At 34.5% G+C, this 18,391-nt stretch overlaps 4 protein-coding genes across 5 annotated transcripts; 2 read left to right on the top strand and 2 right to left on the bottom strand.

Moving 5' to 3' along the window:
* Window positions 1-5,002: 5,002 nt before the first annotated feature.
* LOC126709885 (pectinesterase inhibitor 9-like) lies at window positions 5,003-5,967 on the bottom strand. Its single transcript, XM_050410250.1, has one exon. It carries the CDS (start codon window positions 5,824-5,826, stop codon window positions 5,206-5,208), a length of 621 nt encoding a protein of 206 aa, XP_050266207.1. The 5' UTR covers window positions 5,827-5,967; the 3' UTR covers window positions 5,003-5,205.
* A 2,935-nt stretch (window positions 5,968-8,902) lies between these two features.
* On the top strand, window positions 8,903-10,294 carry LOC126708379 (uncharacterized). Its single transcript, XM_050408169.1, has one exon. The coding sequence runs from the start codon at window positions 8,903-8,905 to the stop codon at window positions 10,292-10,294; it is 1,392 nt and encodes a 463-aa protein (XP_050264126.1).
* Window positions 10,295-10,336: 42 nt separating this feature from the next.
* On the top strand, window positions 10,337-11,240 carry LOC126708378 (uncharacterized). The gene is made up of 2 exons (XM_050408168.1): window positions 10,337-10,503; window positions 10,592-11,240. Exons 1-2 carry the CDS (start codon window positions 10,337-10,339, stop codon window positions 11,238-11,240), a joined length of 816 nt encoding a protein of 271 aa, XP_050264125.1.
* A 2,656-nt stretch (window positions 11,241-13,896) lies between these two features.
* On the bottom strand, window positions 13,897-18,092 carry LOC126709561 (uncharacterized). Of its 2 annotated transcripts, none has more exons than XM_050409852.1 (8): window positions 17,891-18,092; window positions 17,651-17,797; window positions 17,449-17,546; window positions 15,812-15,884; window positions 15,663-15,723; window positions 15,483-15,565; window positions 15,301-15,390; window positions 13,897-14,196 (listed from the first exon to the last, which is right to left on the bottom strand). In XM_050409852.1, the coding sequence occupies exons 1-8, from the start codon at window positions 17,987-17,989 to the stop codon at window positions 14,134-14,136; spliced, it is 714 nt and encodes a 237-aa protein (XP_050265809.1). In that variant the 5' UTR covers window positions 17,990-18,092; the 3' UTR covers window positions 13,897-14,133. The 2 variants fall into 2 exon arrangements, with proteins under 2 accessions (XP_050265809.1, XP_050265808.1); XM_050409851.1 differs by having other exon boundaries at window positions 15,483-15,568; window positions 17,891-18,091.
* Window positions 18,093-18,391: the final 299 nt, after the last annotated feature.

Genomic DNA, 18,391 nt, shown 5'->3' with positions numbered 1-18,391 from the left:
GATGTCCCTTTCAATGAATAACATCATAGTGTCCATCAAAAACTTACCTTCCATTTTATTGCGAAGATTAGTTTTGGTGACATTCATAACTGAAAATACTGGCTCTATAGTTGCAGTAGAAATTTGAAGAGGAGTACAAGAATAACCACTCTACAAACAAGCGGGTAGTATTTTAATTTTTTTTAGTTGTCACCATCTACTCCACAAGTACGACCAATCTAGTTCAATTTAAGATTTTTAAAGGGCTTGGGTGTTTATTTTGTGTGAAATTGGTCAATTGGCTTAACTTTTTTGGTTTTGCTATTGGAAATTTTTGTTGTTGTGCTAATTTTTTTTTTGGCTTGTTAATTTTGTTTTAGATTTTAGATCTATTAATTTTTTATGACATTTGAAAGGATCAATAATATCATTAAGGGAGGCTAAGTGTAATTTTATTGAACCAAATCGTTAAAATTAATACCTATATATATATATATATATATATATATCTACACACACTAATATTTTGTTTAAAAAAAAAAAATTTGTTTATACGCTGTTTATATGTGAGAGTATATAATAGGGTGTGTGAACTATTTTACCAAAGAGGGAGCTTGAGCATCCAACATCGTAGTGTAGAGTCTAGGCAAACATTTCTTTTTTCTTTTTTCTTTTTTAAGAAGAGTGTAGGCACACACTCTAACCAAGCTATTCTAGAAGAATTATGGATCCAACAACCGTCATTCAAAATTTTAATGGAAAATGGACTTAGAACAGGCCCAAAGTTAAAAAGGCTTTCAATGTTCTAGCATTAAAAGATCATGATGTTTCATCAAAAAAAAAAAAAAAAAAAAAAAAGGAAAAAAAGATCATGATGCTGGACTCTCACAATTTCACATGTGCACAAACACAATATTGTACATCTAGTTGTAACTTGTGACTTAACGTCTCCCTCGTTGAAATTGGAGGGGATTAGAAGTTTTGAGGTACAATTGTACAAATGTAGGTCTCACGGGTGATGTATCCCAGTTCCCATTATTTATTAGGGTTGTGTTAACAGGTTTGGTATTGCGACAATTAACATCGAATTTTATGTCAGAATTTTTGTTAGTAATTCAGTTTGAGTCCGATTAATGTGTGCCTTTAGGGCATACATTAAGCCATCAATATTTAGAAATATTTTATTGAGAATTGAAAAAGTATTGACAGTTTTTTCAATTCTCGAAAAAATATTTTCAAAAATAAATGGTTTAATGTGTACCCTTAAGACACACATTAGCAAAATCCATTCAATTTTATGTTAATATTTTGTCACCTGTATAGGCTTTATGGTGAGTTTTATACAATTTCTCCAATTTATCTAATTTTTTTATTAAGTAAGACTCATGTTATTTTAATATTTATGTATTTAGTGTCTGTTTAGGATCTGCTTATTTTGTTAAAATTAAATTTTTTTTGCTAAAAATACTATAAATAAAAATAAAAATTAATTGAAATAGTACATTAAAATTAATAAATAATACCAAAAAGTATAACAAGACCCATAAATAATATAAAAATAAATTAAATAATAAAATAAATTGATAAAAATAGTCGTTACCAAACAAGGATATGACCTATGGGTTAGAAAAAGAAAAGGATATTTAGCCAAAAAAGAAAGAAAGAAAGACATGTGGGGTTTCTTTCTTGCAGAAGGAAATGACATGCCCATCATTCATCAAAGCGAGCCCATAAAGACGTGCATGGGGCTTTCTTCTTTTTCTTTCTTGATTTCTTCTACGGCAGAGCCCATGATGATTTTATGCTTTTCAGTTTTCACTCTTCTTCTTTCAGTTTTTAATACGGCAGAGCCATAATGATTTAGGGGTCCACTTGTATCTCTCACTGTCTCTATCTCTCCTAGAATAAGTATCTCTTATTTAAATTTCCTTTTACTATTAATCCACGTGGCCCCCATCTCCGTTGCAGTCCAGTCCATTCCCAAAAATACTGAAATACATTAACAACAGTCAACCATAGTGGTTTTTTTTTTTTTTGAGAAACAACCATAGTGTATGTTAGCTAGCTTATTCCTTGTCAATTTATTTTCTTATTTAGTTTATTTTTATTTTTATTATTATTTATAAATTTTATTGCACTTTTTAATACTATTTATAGGTTCTATTATATTATTTCAATAAACATTTACATTTACATTTATTTACAATATTTTTAATAAAAAGATTTTCAATTTCAACCAAATAAGCTAATTTCAAACTAGTTGAATTTCACGTGGGTCACAAATATCTTTGTGGGACGGGGCTTTCATTATCTGCTCAATGCCTTTAGCTTTCCTGCAGGCATTGCCTTCCCACCATGATAGTGAATACATTTCATTTCCATGTGGGTAATCTCTTTCATACATCCACACCTTTTTTTTCTTTTCTTTTTTCTCTCTCCTTTTCTTTTATCTTTTTTAATATTTCAATAGTTGGGGGCTTTTAGCATTTCTTAACATAATTAAACTTTAAGCTTAATTGGTTACTTATGTGCTTGATAGGATCTCAAGTGCAATTTTTATTTTATTTTAGAAAGTATGTAATTTATTGTAATTCTAGAAAAAAGATTTTTCAAAGATATTGGGCTCATGGGCTATAGTAAGAGAGATTCTCATTTTTTAATAATGGGATGGGTGGGAGACTAGGATTAGGATTTACACCATTTTCGTTTGAGATCCACTTATTTTGTTGAAATTGAAATTTTTTTGCTGAAAGTACGGTAAATAAAAGTAAAAGTTAGCTGAAATAGTACAGTGGATCAACTGTACTTTTTGGTACTATTCATGGGTTCCACTGTACTATTTCAGCTAACTTTTACCTTTATCTACAATACTTTTAGTAAAAAAATTTCAATTTCAACAAAATAAGCAGATCACAAACAGACCCTTAAAGTGTATCACATGTTGTGCAAGAAATGAATATGGCTCTCATAACAATGTAATTTTCCACTTTAGCTTGAATTTATTATACTTTAGTCTGTCCTAGAATTTCTACTTTCCATGTCTTCTGGGCATCATTTTATTATTTTATAGTGTTTATAAGATAAGCTTCTACATTTCCACCCAACCACCACCCCACCCCACCCCCCAAAACACCAAAAGTTAAAGCTTCTCAAGTTTCATTAAAAAAAATGCTTTAGAAGATAAGCTTCTCAATCCATTAATTATTTGCATATTCTAATGTTTAAGATTTTATCCATTATAACTCAGGTTGGTTCGTCAAATGGTTGGATACTTGGTTTCAAAGTGTTTGTCTCAGGTTCGATTAGGTGTGCTCCCTAGTTTGAGTCCGGATATCTGCACTTTGAAAAAAAAAACTCCTTGGATTAGCTATTTATCCCACTAGGACCCACCTGTTGCGGATAGTGATTAATTTATGTTGGAAGTTTTAAGAATATACTGTGGGATAAAAAAGATTCTGTCCATTACGTAGAAAGTCAACTGTCATCAGATTTGATCTTCAGTAAAGGAAATCCGAAGTAGTCAAAAGGAGGATATAATAATAATCACATTGGAAATTACACTAAGCTTTTGCTTTAGCCTTTAGTGTGTTTTGTTTTTTCAAATTATACGCCCGCAGATTGCGGTCTGGCTGTCTCCGTGTTCTCCTCAGGCCTAACCATTTAGTTAAAGTAGTGCTTATCTAAGTAAAATCTAAATTATCTAAAGAGCATTCTAGAGAAGTTCGTAAATTGCTACTGCATATGATAGAGTATCACCCAAACCAATGACCAATAACATATGAGAACTCTCCTCCATTGTCCACTTTCGCTGGTTCAACTAAAAGTATATACCATGGTCACCCTCTTGGCCTTTTGTCTCCAATTAAAATAATTGGAGAGAATTGCAGAACAACCCGAGGTTTGACTTATCAGTCTCATGGTATTTTAAAAAGAAATATGAATCAAGGTTTTCAGATCTGGACGATTCATTGAACCGTAAAAGGGAGAAGTTCAAGGTTTTTGAGATCGAACCGGAGTCGAACCGTGATGACGTCATAATTAATTTAATAATTAATTAAAACCTAAATACAGATATTAAATTTATAAAACTAGCAAAATTGACTAATATATCTATATATGTAAGGGAAATTTAATGATTTTCAAGCATATATTTAATAATTAAATAAGAAAGTTAATAAAATAAAATAATAACCATGAAAACATTAAAATTTATGATTAATTTTTGAAGTAAAGTTGAATATCTTTGAAGGATTTTAATTATAATTTTTTTTATTCCTTGTAAGAGATGGATAATTTAATTATGTAGAATAAAATTGTGTTAAGTTGTTTTTATATTAAAAAAAAAAAATTGTTAAGGGGTTGGACCGCACGGTTCTTGCCACCGGTTCGTGCGGTCCAATCCCGGTTTTAGGGGTTCACGGAATTGCCACATATGTCTGGTTCTTTATGCTTAAAAAACCGGTTTTCACAGTCCAACCTCTCGGTCCGGTCCGGTTCTGAGAACTATGATAGGAATAACTCAACTTCTCATAGTAGCTAATCTTTCAAGCCTAAAAATTGAGCATAGGATTTAATGATCTTATATCTGCAGGAATTTGATCTGTTTAAGTGTCACATTAGTGCGAAAAATTTTAATTTTTAAGTGGTCTGTTTTCATTTCATATTCAACACAAAAAAAGTAGAAACGTTTCCTTCATGTGAAGTCCAAACAAAAACTGACAAAGACAGTGGTGATTTGGAAAGACTGGTTAGGTAGATCAGTCAAATCATTCTTCCCCCTTTCCACTTAGTTTAAGAATTTGTAATTTTCATGAATAACTAAATGGGATTTCTTTAGGAGGAATCACACTTCAGCCATTCATCATTTGCATTATGTTCATGGGTTTAATGTATTCAAATTAAAAGGAGTATTATGTTTTCTGCACTTTCTTTTTGAGGCAAGTGATTTTAAACTTGCAATTAACAAATAAAATTCGATCCAAGCCACAGGTATGCAAAATTCTAAACACTAGAGAGATCATAATTATAACAAACAAAAGTATGATATTCTATAAGGCAGACATAAGCAAGATACAAATTTTATCATTAGGTCCATTTTACATTAATTTACACATTAAGCAGCAAGCAGAGACCACCCTAACACACCATCTAGTTCAGGAACAAACCTTACTTACGAAATATCATCTCACATATACATAATGACCATCAAACCTCATAAGACAAACTTTAAGGCTTTTCGAGGGCTGTAGTAGCTTGGTGTTTAGAAGCAAAACGATTAACCAATGCAAGAGCATTACTAGTGACTTGAGCAACATTAGTGACCCTTCTGTTTACAGCAGCCTTGACATTTCCATCCATGGCATGGCCATCAAACCCATCAAGACAAGTGTTCTCATCAGTGAGCGCAGCACTAACCCAAGTCTGCACGTTGCTCATATGCCACATGAAGTCCTGACCTACAGCTCGACCCATATGGCCGAGCTCACGAACCGACTGGCTAAGCCGGTCCACGCTATCACCCATGTTCTCTATGCAGTCTTTTACAGCTTGATACTCCTTCCCCTTAATCCCTCTAACCTTAGTCATCTTGGCTACATACGCAGCAGCTGAACGCACCCTGGCTAAGCTCACTGACAAGGCTGTTTGAGCTAATTGCCTGTCACTTTGTTTAATTGCACTTGCATACTGTGAAAGACATTGAACACAAAGTGCAGGATACCGAGTGGCCCTGCACGAGGCGTGGATGAAATCTGTGGGTTTGGAATGTCTGGCAACAGTGGACTCTGCCATGCCAGCCATGTAAAGAACAAAGCATAGAACTAGGAAGAAAAGGCAAACTCTTGCCATGTTTCTGAAGGTTAAAGGTGGAGAGGTGGGCAAGATTTTTAGTTTTTTGGATCAATGAAATGAAAGAGTACGAGGGTAGTGGGTTATATAGAGAGAGAGTTTAAAAGGTGGTTGTCTATATTTTCTTCTGGGAATAAATAAAAACAGTGACATGCTTTCTTTCCTTTACCTCCTTTTTTATTATACCTCTATCCCTTTTTTTCTCTTCATATATATCTCTATTATTTTTATTTATTACTCTGTTTCTCCTTTTTATTATACCTCTTTCCCTTTATTCTCTTCATATTCATATATATATATATATATATATATATATATATATATATCTCTATTATTTTTATTTATTACCATGTTTCTCCTTTTTTTTTTGTTTGGTGGTAGGAGAGTAAAGCACATACGTTTCTTTTTCTTTTCACACACGTCAAGAACATAGAGGTGCCTAAACATTCGGGGGAAATTATGTTGTACCATCCCGACTAAACTATACTATTCTATTATACTTTGCATCTTAACATTTTTTAATTTTTAAAGTGCATTTTACCCACTAAACTATGATATTTGTTACATTTTGCATACTAAATTATAACATTTTGCACACCAATTTTAAGTTTGTTGTTAACTTAGATGAAAATTCAAAGTTCAAGGAACAAAGTGTAATTAAAAGTATAGTTTAGGATGGTAAAATTTAATTTATCTTTTGTTTTTTTTAAAGGATTGAAAAGATGAACAATTAGGGTTTCTCAAGTGGTTTCATATTTTTCTATCTAAGTTAACAGCAAACTTAATGTCAGAGTGCAAAGTGTAACAATGATCATAGTTGAGGACTTGACAGTGCAAGGCATGCATTCAAAATGTTCAAGATATAAAGTGTATTTAGAAGAATAGTTTAGAGTGATAAAGTGTAATTTTCCGATACACTTTTGAGCTATGATGTGCATTCCTAGTACCTTGTTACACCCATTTGCATATGGTTTGGGACGAAAGCATAATAAAAGTAAGATTTGGCAAACAAGCATAAGATGAGTGTTGAGTCTGTTGACAAACCATTTCTAAATTTATGTAACTATGCAAGTTATCATAGGTATGTCTAACGTAAATGGTATCAATCAAGTGGTTTACAAAAAAAGATACATTTAGGACACATGATTGAAAAAATGGACAATTAGGTCTTTTCAAGTGGTTCCATATTTTTCTATCCAGGTAGGACTGTAAATGAACCAAGCCGATCATGAACAATTTGGACTCGGCTTGATAAAAAGCTTGTTCATGTTTGTTTGTTTATAAATAAGCCAAGCTTGAACCTTAATTTTAGGCTCGTTTAATAAACAAGCCGAGCCCAAGCAAAAACAATTGTTCACGAACAAGTTCGTGAGCTATTAGGCTTGATGCACAACAATTCAAGCATAGACTCATTTATAAGTTTATATGTGTTAGCTAAATATATTCATTACACATATCTTAATAATGACATGACCAACATGAGACCACTACTTATATTACCTTAATTTTTTTCCTTCCTTTAACTGATCGAGAATCACTTTAGACTATAGTTACATTTAAAAATAAATAAATAATTAAGTCGGCCACATATGATCCTACACTATCAACCATCTAAAGTAAAGTTATGAAACATGTTAGTATTTTCTTATTCATAATAGTTACAAACAGGTATTTTTCTAGTCCTTCACCATCTAACGTGAATGTAAAAATTGTATTTTGAAAAATTGCTGAAGCTGTAGACAAGGAATGATGAATGAATGAATTTAATTATGTAAATTATTAATTTGAATAATGGCTAATTAGAAGTAAGACTAGGTGCATGATAAAATAAGTATACTATTTTCTTTTTCTTTTTTCTTAATTTTAGAGATTTAAGCATTTAATAATGTAATTTTTTAGATCTCAAGCTCAAAAACTTGACCTGAACTTGAGTTTGAGCTTGATATTAAGCTTGAGTTTGGCTTGACTAATTAATCAAGCTAAGCCAAGCCAAGTTCAAGCTTTTTAGCTTTCCCATGAGCTCAAACTCAAACACTATTTTTAGGCTTGTCACAAGCTCAATCCAAGCTCAAGCTTTTGATTTTTCCTGATCAGCCAAACTTGAACATGCACTACTCAACAAAACTCGGCTCATTTACAGCCCTATATCCTGGGATGCACGGACGCGGCTCCCAGGCTGGCGCACCCGCGTCCGACCCGGCGGGACGCGGCGACGCGGGAGGGACGCCGCAGACCGTGCGTCCGTCCTGCGTCGTGCCGCGTCGCGCCTCGTGGCGGATCTCGACTCGGGCCGACGCGGCCAAAGTCGGCGCTGACGCGGCCGAAATCGGGCTGACTCGGTCCGTATCGGCCTGTATCAGCCGAAACGGCCGAGTTAGGTCGAAATTCAAAAAAAAAAAAAAAAAAAAAAGGTGCAAACGCACCGTTTGACTTAAGGGGTCTTAACCTAAATACCCAGACCCCTTAAGTCACTCACACTTCATCCAAATTTCCTCTCTCACTCCGTCCCTCATCTCCTTCTCTGTATGCTTCACTGTTTCGTCCCTCATCTTTGTGTGCTCCGTCCATAGTGATTGCTGTGTGCACACTGCACTGCTTCAGCCTTTAGGTGTGCTCTCTCTGCTCTTTTCTTGAATTTTTATTCTTTGTTCTTTACCATTTCTCTCTTTCAAATTGCTTAGAAATAAATTTGTGAATCTGAAAATTTATGTGCTTGACTGCTTGCTGTGTTTTTTTGCTTGTTTTTTCAATTCTTGTGGGAGTTAAAGGGTTTTGTTAACCTATGATTTGTGATTTGTGGTTTGTGGGAGTTAGGGTTCTGTGTTTTTTTTGCTGTGAACCTGGTTGCTGTGTTTTTTTTACTGTGAACTTGGTTTGATTTATCATTAATTTATTTAGTTAATAGTTATTATTTGTAGGTTATTTGTGGGGAGTTAAAGGGTTTTTTTGGTTTTGTGGTTTTGTGTTTTTTTGCTGTGAAGTTCACAGTGTGAACCTGGCTGCTGTGTTTTGTTGCTGTGAACTTGGTTTGATTTATCATTAATTTGTAGGTTAAATTGAATCTATTGAATTTACAATGGACGAAGTTAATAGCACAGAAAGTTCACAAGAAGTGTCAAATGCTGAATCCCCTCTTTGGCAGTATGTGACTAAAGTAGAAAAACCAGCTGGTGCATCTGTGAAATCTGGTGGAAACACATATTTTAAGTGCAACTATTGTGATATAGTTTTTATGGGATCCTATTCTAGGGTTAAGGCTCATTTATTACAAATTTCTGGCAAAGGTATTAGAGCATGCCGTAATGTGTCAAAGAGCCATAGGTTGGAAATGCAGCGAATGCATGATCAAGTTGAGACTAATAAGTTAGAGCAAGAACAGAGAAGTCATATTCCCTTACCCCCACCTCCCCCAGGCCGTGGGATAACTATTTCCCCATTTCGGAGACAAGAAGGGAGTGATAGTAGTCATAGTACAAATCCGGTTGATGCTAAGAGGAGGAAGGTGACTATGAATACTACTTTGGAGAAAGCATTTCAGAATAATGCTAGACATGATTTAGATAGTAGAATTGCTAGGATGTTTTACACCGGTGGGCTTCCGTTTAACTTTGCAAGGAACCCACATTATCGTAGTTCCTATGCATTTGCTGCTACTCATAGCATTCCGGGTTATCTTCCTCCTGGATACAATGCTTTGAGAACAACACTTTTGCAAAAGGAAAGAGCTCATGTTGAAAGACTCTTGAAACCAATTAAGGACTCTTGGCTTGAAAATGGTGTAAGTATAGTTTCTGATGGATGGTCAGATCCACAAAGGAGGCCTCTTATTAATATTATGGCTGTATCAGATGGGGGTCCAGTGTTTATAAAGGCAATTGATGGGTCAGGTGAGTTCAAAGATAAGCATTACATTGCTGGGGTGTTGAAGGATGCTATAAAAGAGATTGGACATGAAAAAGTTGTCCAAGTCATCACTGATAATGCAAATGTGATGAAGGCTGCTGGAGCTCTTATTGAGGGTGAGTATCCTAAAATATTTTGGACACCTTGTGTTGTCCACACTCTCAATCTAGTTTTGAAGAATATTTGTGCAGCAAAAAACACTGAAAAGAATGAAGTTACATATGAGGAATGTAGTTGGATTACACGTGTTGCTGATGATGCATCCTTCATACGTGTTTTTATCATGAACCATTCTATGAGGTTGGCAATGTTTAATGAATTTTGTCCATTAAAATTGCTCCAAGTTGCTGATACTAGATTTGCTTCGGTGGTTGTAACGTTGAAAAGGTTGAAGTTGATAAAAAGATGCCTTCAAGCCATGGCTATTAGTGACCAATGGGCTTCTTATAGGGAGGATGACGTTGGAAAAGCTCAAAAGGTGAAAGATATGATTCTAAGTGATCTTTGGTGGGATAATATTGATTATATCCTTGAATTCACGGCACCTATTTATGATATGCTATGAATAGCCGACACAGATAAGCCTTGTCTTCATCTTGTGTATGAGATGTGGGATTCCATGATAGAGAAGGTGAAAGCAGTGATATATCGGCATGAAGGCTTGGAAGAGGATCAATATAGCTCATTTTGGGGTGTGGTGTATGATATACTCATTGATCTGTGGACTAAAAATTCTACACCACTACATTGCTTGGCTCATTCATTAAATCCTAAGTAAGTACATTTATTATCTATTTTCCTTAGTTCACCCTTTTAGTAAAACATACGTTTGATCTATATTTGTTTTTTAATCTTTAACTAGGTATTACTCCATTGAATGGATTTCGGAGAATCCAAAATGTATCCCTCCACATCGGGATCATGAAATTTCTATGGAAAGAAGCAAGTGTTTGGAGCGATACTTTGAAGATGAGAATGACTTAACGGTGGTGAAGTATGAGTTTGCTAAATTTTCAGGAGAGAGGTTTCCTTCACCAAGTGCCTTGACGGATAGGTGGACCTTACTACCTTTGGTTTGGTGGCAATACCATGGCTCCGCATTTCCAACTCTTCAAACCCTTGCCCTTAAACTTCTTGGACAACCTTGCTCATCCTCATGTGCTGAGAGAAATTGGAGCACGTACAAATTCATTCATTCCTTAAAAAGAAACAAAATGGCTCCTGCACGCGCTGAGGATTTGGTATATGTGCATTCTAATCTTCGACTCTTGTCAAGGCGCAATGAAGAGTACATACATACCGCAACAAAGATGTGGGATATTGCAGGAGACTCTTGGAATGAGAGCGACATGCATGGAGGAGCTGGAATTCTTGAGAATGCAGCTCTTACACTTGATGAGCCAGAGTTGGAGGCTATAGTTATTGGCAATGTTAACACTAGTGCTACTACTAGTGAAAGTGAAGTTCGAAGTGAAGCTATTGATCTTGAGGATGATGATATTTGTGTTTGATTGTCTTGTTGATTATCTTTTATTTTGTTTTAGTTTCAAACTTATGGGTTGTATTCTAATTTCCAAACATCATGGAATGTTTTAGTTTCAATCTTGTGGATTATATTTAATTTATGAACATCATGTTTTAGTTGTTATCTACTATTGCTCTTAAATTTGGTATTTGTTTATATAATGTGAAAAAGTAAAAGTATGCTTAGCAATATATTAAACATATATTATAAAAATATTTTTAATAATTTTTTAATCGCCGAGTCCTGCCGCACCAGCACCCACCTTTTTCAAAAATTGCCGAGTCCCGAAACGCACCCGTGCTTCATTGCCTATATCCAAGTTAACAGCAAACTTGATGTCGGAGTGTAAAGTGTAACAATGATCATAGTTGAGGACTTGAGGGTACAAATCATGCATTCAAAATGTTCAGGATATAAAGTGTATTTAGAATTATAGTTTAGAGTGATAAAGTGTAATTTCTCGAGACACTTTTAAGTTATGATGTGCTTTCCAAGTACCTTGTTACACCCATTTGCATATGGTTTGGGACGAAAGCATAATAAAAGTAAGATTTGGCAAGCAAGCATAAGATGAGTGTTGAGTCCGTTGACAAACCATTTCTAAATTTATGTAACTATGCAAGTTATCATAGGTATGTCTAACGTAGATGGTATCAATCAAGTGGTTTACAGAAAAAGATGCATTTAGAAGCAAGAATTTATCATTCTGTATCTGTGGGCAACGCAATCATATCCTCTCTAGGAAACAGCAGAAGTTATGGAGGGATTTGGAAATTGTGAAATCAAATAATCAATAGTGAGGGTTTAGTCTCTATGCCTGTGTCCTAGAACAGAGGGCTCTGGATAGTTCCTAGTAAATTATTATTGCATATTGCGCTCACAGTCACACACAAGGTTATAGTGATACGGTGATATTAAATATTTTATAAAGACAGTGTTTGGAAGATTTAAAATATCAACTCCAAAGTCACCTTTGCAGTTATTACATGTGTCTTCCTCTTAATTTAAAACAGCCATTAGAAATACAGTGCTAATTAATTATTGACACGACAAGCCGACTCTATTCTATAGGGCTTTTAAAGTAAAAGAAAGAGTTAGTAAATGATCTAGAGAGAGAGACAGAGAGAGAGCTGGAAAGTTCTGATAGGCAGTTATTAAGCAAAAAATTTATTATGGTACTTTAAAAATTATTATAGAGTTCTAATGATGTTACATTGAATACACCTTTAAACCTTTTTTTTTTTTTTTTTTTTTTAGGGGAATATACCTTTAAACTTATAGTACTTCATTTGAACTATAAAATAAATCCATATTAAATTGAGGGATGTTTATCAAACCATATTAATGGATGGTCCATCTTGGTCCAATATTTTTTACCATAAAATCTAAGCATACTTGTGAGTTCTAGTTAGTTTAATTAGTAAGTCTCTTATAGTTGAATAAGAGATATGGAGTTTATTATGGTACTTTAAAAATTATTATAGAGTTCTAATGATGTTACATTGAATACACCTTTAAACCTTTTTTTTTTTTTTTTTTTAGGGGAATATACCTTTAAACTTATAGTACTTCATTTGAACTATAAAATAAATCCATATTAAATTGAGGGATGTTTATCAAACCATATTAATGGATGGTCCATCTTGGTCCAATATTTTTTACCATAAAATCTAAGCATACTTGTGAGTTCTAGTTAGTTTAATTAGTAAGTCTCTTATAGTTGAATAAGAGATATGGAGTTTAATCCTCACCCTATACCAAAAACTGATTAGTATCTTGGTCTAATAATAAAGAGCTATTATTAAGAATGGATGCTATAGGTTGAAACTTACCAAAAAAAAAAAAAAAAAAAAAAAAAACCTAAGCATACCTCTCTTAGTTTCCCACTTTCATATGGGCAATTGAATTGAGTGTTCACACCTTTATGCCTTTAAAAAAAAAAGCAGGCTAGTAGTGTTCATAATTCGGTTCCACTTGGAATACCGTTTTGTCTTCCAAGGGGAGCATCAGCGAGTAATGGAACAAGTTAGTCTTACACCTAATAGTAAGATCTTACTCTCTTTTAACTTCCAAGCTTAGACTTCTCAATAAATACATCTCCAAGAACAGCTCTCCACAAACAAAAGTCAGAACGCATCTTGAAAAACATATGGTCCTGTTCAAGATATTATACATTTAAGGTTTTACTAACGTATACCCTTATGGCATTTATTAGAAAACCATTTAAAGAAACCTTTTATGAAAGAATGAAAAAGTGATTAACTTTTTTACAGTTTTTTCAAATCTCCATAAAACAGTTTCTAAAAATGGATGGTTAATATATCTTAAGGGCATATTAACTGGACCCATACATTTATACTGCTCTGAAATTCGTGCTTTTTAAGTGTTTTCCAGATCAATGACCACATTCTATGACGACTGGTGCTCAAAAAGGGTTCAAAACTTCAAATGCATTGTTCCTTAAACAGTTAAAAATTCATACTATTCCACACAGCATTTGAAATGAACCTTTTTTTTTTTTGGATAAGTGGCACTTGAAATGACCCAATTAGTGCCAGTGCTTAAATTTGTCTTATCATCCAATGCCAATGCCATTCTTAAATAAGATAATTCTGTTTCAAGTTTTCCATTTTCTCTGGTGATTGAAGAGACCAGCTCTATTTATTTTGGCAATAATGAGGAAAGATCTACAATGTCATTGTATATACATTATTGTATATCAATTCAGGTCCTGATATAAAGTCTACTACTGTTTACAGCATTTTGTAACATAATTTTAGTGAATGTGGTATGGCTGCAGATATCTCTCAAACCACAATCATTATCAATCTAAAAGATTGAAAGGGACACTTGATAACTGCCAACTGGGTACTTGAGCACTAAACTGTCATGTACCTGAGAACAGCACCCCGAAGCTTTTCCATGAACTCTGCTGCTTGTTTCTGCAGGTTGGAAATCAACATTGAAATAAATCTTTTGAGTTTAATTCAGCGTATATAGAAAAAGAAAAAGTCATCATTAGGAAAACGCAAAATTTTATTCAAACATGAGGACTAGAAACAAACTATCTATATTTATAGTTAAATCTGTCCCAGTTCTGCTTCAAGTACCAGTTGTATAAGCATTGATGAGGAATTTTTTTGGTGCATTAGGCCTTGGAGTTAGTAAAAGTGTGGAAACTATGATATGGTTCTCTGGGTTCACAGTTTCAACAATATAGATTTATGTCATACACTGTCTAGGTTTTTTTATCCTCTGCATATTGGGTCTCCTCAAGGTCAATTCAAATAAGTATAACAGTCTTCTCCCAACACCATCTCCCCCGCACCACCCCCCCCCCCCCCCCCCCCCCCGGCGGGCACCCTCTCTTATTCCAAAAATAAAGGCTCAAAATTGAAAATGATGAATTCCACATATTTATATTAGTAGAATAATAGCATGATACATTATTATCTTATGTTATTAAAGTGAAGTCAACTACAGAGGAAGTATTGAAAGAGTATAAACTGACTCATTTGGATTGTGAATTATTGACCAAGTACAATAACTCAGTAGACTGTTAATACTAGTCCCCTAATCGGTCAGATGTTTCATTGTTCAAAGACAACTGCAATTTGTAAGTCTGTACAATTGGCGACCATCCCAGCAGTGTTTTCTGTGTACAGCATTGGCTGTACCATGCATATGAAGCATTATGTGTTCATCAACGGGCAGTGTGGTGACAGAAGTATGAGTTAAAATGCCATTACTTCAATAAAGTATTTCAATAGTGCTCTCATACACCATCCCCCTTTTTCGCTTGTGGATGTAACTTCACAAGAATCTGTTACAAAATGTCTCGTTTTATTCTATGGTGAAATGCTTATAAGTATAGCATGGTAAGGTGGACAATTGTGAAGGATATCGGGATTTCTCTAATTCCCACCCTCCACCCCCACCAACACCCCCCCCCCCCCCCCCCCCCCTCCCCTTCCAAAAAAATAAAAGCACAACAACGCTATGTTAAATTCTATTTGGACTACATGGACAGGAATTTCCAATAGTACCTGGTTACCCTCATGTGCATTTGCTATGTTTTCATCAAGAAGGGTCAATAAAGATCTATTGAGTTCATTCCGCTCAACCATCTCCAACAACTGCATGGTAAAAGTTAAAACTCATTTGAGCAATCTATGATACAAACTATAACAAATAAAGAGGCTTGATGATTGAAAAGAGTAGCACGTACAGTGGCTTTTATATCCTTTGATGTCAGGATTTTGGTTAGGTTTTCTTTTGCTGCTATGAGGTCAGCTTGCATTTTATCATAGGCTTCTGTAACAAAAGATGTGGCCTAAGGGTTGTGGGTTTATAGTGAAAGGCAACAATGCATATCCTTCAGTACTAATGTTCATGGAGTCTAACATACCTGTTCCTTCCAGCAGTGCTTTTTGCAGTGCTTCTAGTTCAACCAATCTATCTTCCATATCCTAGATATAATATTAGAATTTGAATGTTGTGAGTCAATCCAATCATCAATGCAGAATATCACCCAAATTTATAGTTTGAAAATGGAACCTGGGTTTTCGAAACAGCAAACCTAAGCTGACCCAGCTCAAATTGTAGGTGTGAAAAAAATTCCTGGTTCAATCTGTCAATATTATAAGTTATCTCAGTATTTATTAATGGGAAGGTAGAGATTTGGAGACAAAAAATAATATAAATAAATAAATCATATTAATAAATGATGATATAAACATTGACAACTTTCTTATAAAAGTGTCTTTCTGATCATTGTAGGTCCTCTACTAACACTATAATCCATCATTCCACATAAAATAATAAAACTATATAAGACCTTAGAAATATGTATATATTTTATGTGAATATTTCTGTTTCCTCTTTTGGGCCACACTAACTCATTATAAAAAGAAAGAAAGAAAGAAAAACAGGCTATGTTTTTTCATCCACCTATTTTTTCTTAAGAAATTCCACGTTTATAATATAAAAGTTAGAAAGCAAACACATCCCTTTTCCAACCTTATTTGGATGCTTAGTATGAAGGGAAAGAAGAGTAATATTAGCATCAAGGAACTTTAAAAAAATTGATTTGGCAGGTGCAGATAATTTAGGAAAAGAAATATCACAACCCGAGGTAATTGCTGGCCATATTTGCACTATACTCTAAAAGGTAAAATTGCAATCAGTACATGCCCGATTTGGGACTCAACACACGCTTCTACAATCCAATCCACAGAATATAGGGTATGACAAGAAATAAGAGAATTCTGGGTACTAAAGATATCTCTGAAATTAAATAACTCCATGTTTGCAGAATGTACTTGAAAGATCTTTGATTATACAGAAAGCATATACTAGCACCCAAAAGAACTAAAGGAATTGACAAGATCACAAACTACTCACACAGAGCAGGAGCAAATCACAGCTATGTGGAATTCTTCATTGATAAGAAATTTTCAACAAATGCAGAACTTATATCTATGGTGTGGCAGTGTAATAGCCTTAATAAATCTTAACTCTTACAAATAATCTGATAATCCATTGAAGCAAAACTTTCCACATATCCTTGTTGTGGCAAAGATCTCATCTTTTTAGTTACCACAAACCCCATGACAAAATAATTTGGACAAAAAGGAAGAAAATTTAATTCTTCAATCCATTCTTATAATCATGCTGCAACCAAAATGGAAGCGCACTGATTTTAGTATATGCCGGCCACCCTTCTCCTCTCCTCTGAAGGACTCAACTACAACCAAATGGTTCATAGCTGTTGTATTCCACTTAGAATAAATACTTTCTAGTTAAAAGGCATTGCAACTTGTTGGAGAGCTTGCACTACCAGCAACTACTTATTATGTTTGAATCATTGAGCAAAGAAGCTGCCAACAAGTCCACAACAACCAACCTACATTGCTAACTCACAACACCAAATTAATATGATGATTTATGAACAAAGTACACACTAATATAATTTATAAAACAAAAGTATGCACAATGAACTGCACAATCGGAGGAATCAAAGTACACCACACTAATATGGTTTATAAACTATAAAACAAAGTACACACTCCAATTCCATCTATACACACAGACACAAAAATGAAGCTCCATATTGGGTGAATCAAAACCTCAAACAACTGGTATGCAATGCTATCTTCCATGTTATAAAGACGTAACACCATAAAAGCACTTACCGTGTTCTCAACCTTGCGATCTCAACCTCAAATTCCTGAGCTTCAGTGTTCAGAAAGTACTCGACGAGCTCATCAGGAGTATCCGGAATAACCCGAGACTAAAACAAACAACAAAAACAACCATCTCAAAAATACAATATTTACATAATTTACAAAACCCAGTTCCTCAAAATCAATAACCCAGTTAATTTAACTAAGTTACCTGGCGAATAGCTCGGCGACGCTCCTTTTCTTCACGGACTTGGCGTTCAAATGCTTCACGGGCTTCGGAGTCTTTCTCGAGCCGCTTCTTGAACTCGCGCCTCGCTATGTGACCGGTCTGTGGTGGACCCAATACACCTTCTGGGTCCTTCCTTTTCCCAAATAGAGAAAGTTGAAATCATCAACAAGGCTATGAGAAATTAATAGAAAAATTGTATGGGAGAAAGAGTGAGAGAGGTACCCATCCAATGCAGGAAATTCTGGGTCTGGAAGAGATCGGTGCACGTGATGACCGGAAATTTATGGTAGTGGTGGCGATACCTATGCTGAGAGCGGCCATTGATGGCCCTTTGAGTGAGGGAGTTCTCAACCTCTGGTTTTTGCTCTGGGTTTGTGTTATCCGTTTGGAACGTCAATGATGCAATAGGTTAAAACGGTGTCATTTTGTGGCTGTTTTGGTCTTTTTATGCTTTTCAATTTGTAGTTATTTGATGGCGGGAATCAGAGCTATCAGAAATGTAATAGATCAGGGTGGATTCAATTGTAATTAATTCACAGTTAAGATTTTATTTTATTTTGTAGGCCGATATATTTAAAATTATAAATTAAAGAGTAAATTTTAATAAACTACTTTGAGGTTTTGGTTAATAACAACCAATTCTAAGACATTTTAAAAATGACTAACTTGGTTTTTGAACATAATTTGGCCACAAATTCCGTTTAAAGCCGTTATTTATTTTCA

This window comes from Quercus robur, chromosome 12, assembly GCF_932294415.1.
Source record: "Quercus robur chromosome 12, dhQueRobu3.1, whole genome shotgun sequence".
In the NCBI taxonomy this organism is placed as follows: Eukaryota; Viridiplantae; Streptophyta; class Magnoliopsida; order Fagales; family Fagaceae; genus Quercus; species Quercus robur.
This window is presented reverse-complemented; position numbering and strand designations above follow the sequence as displayed.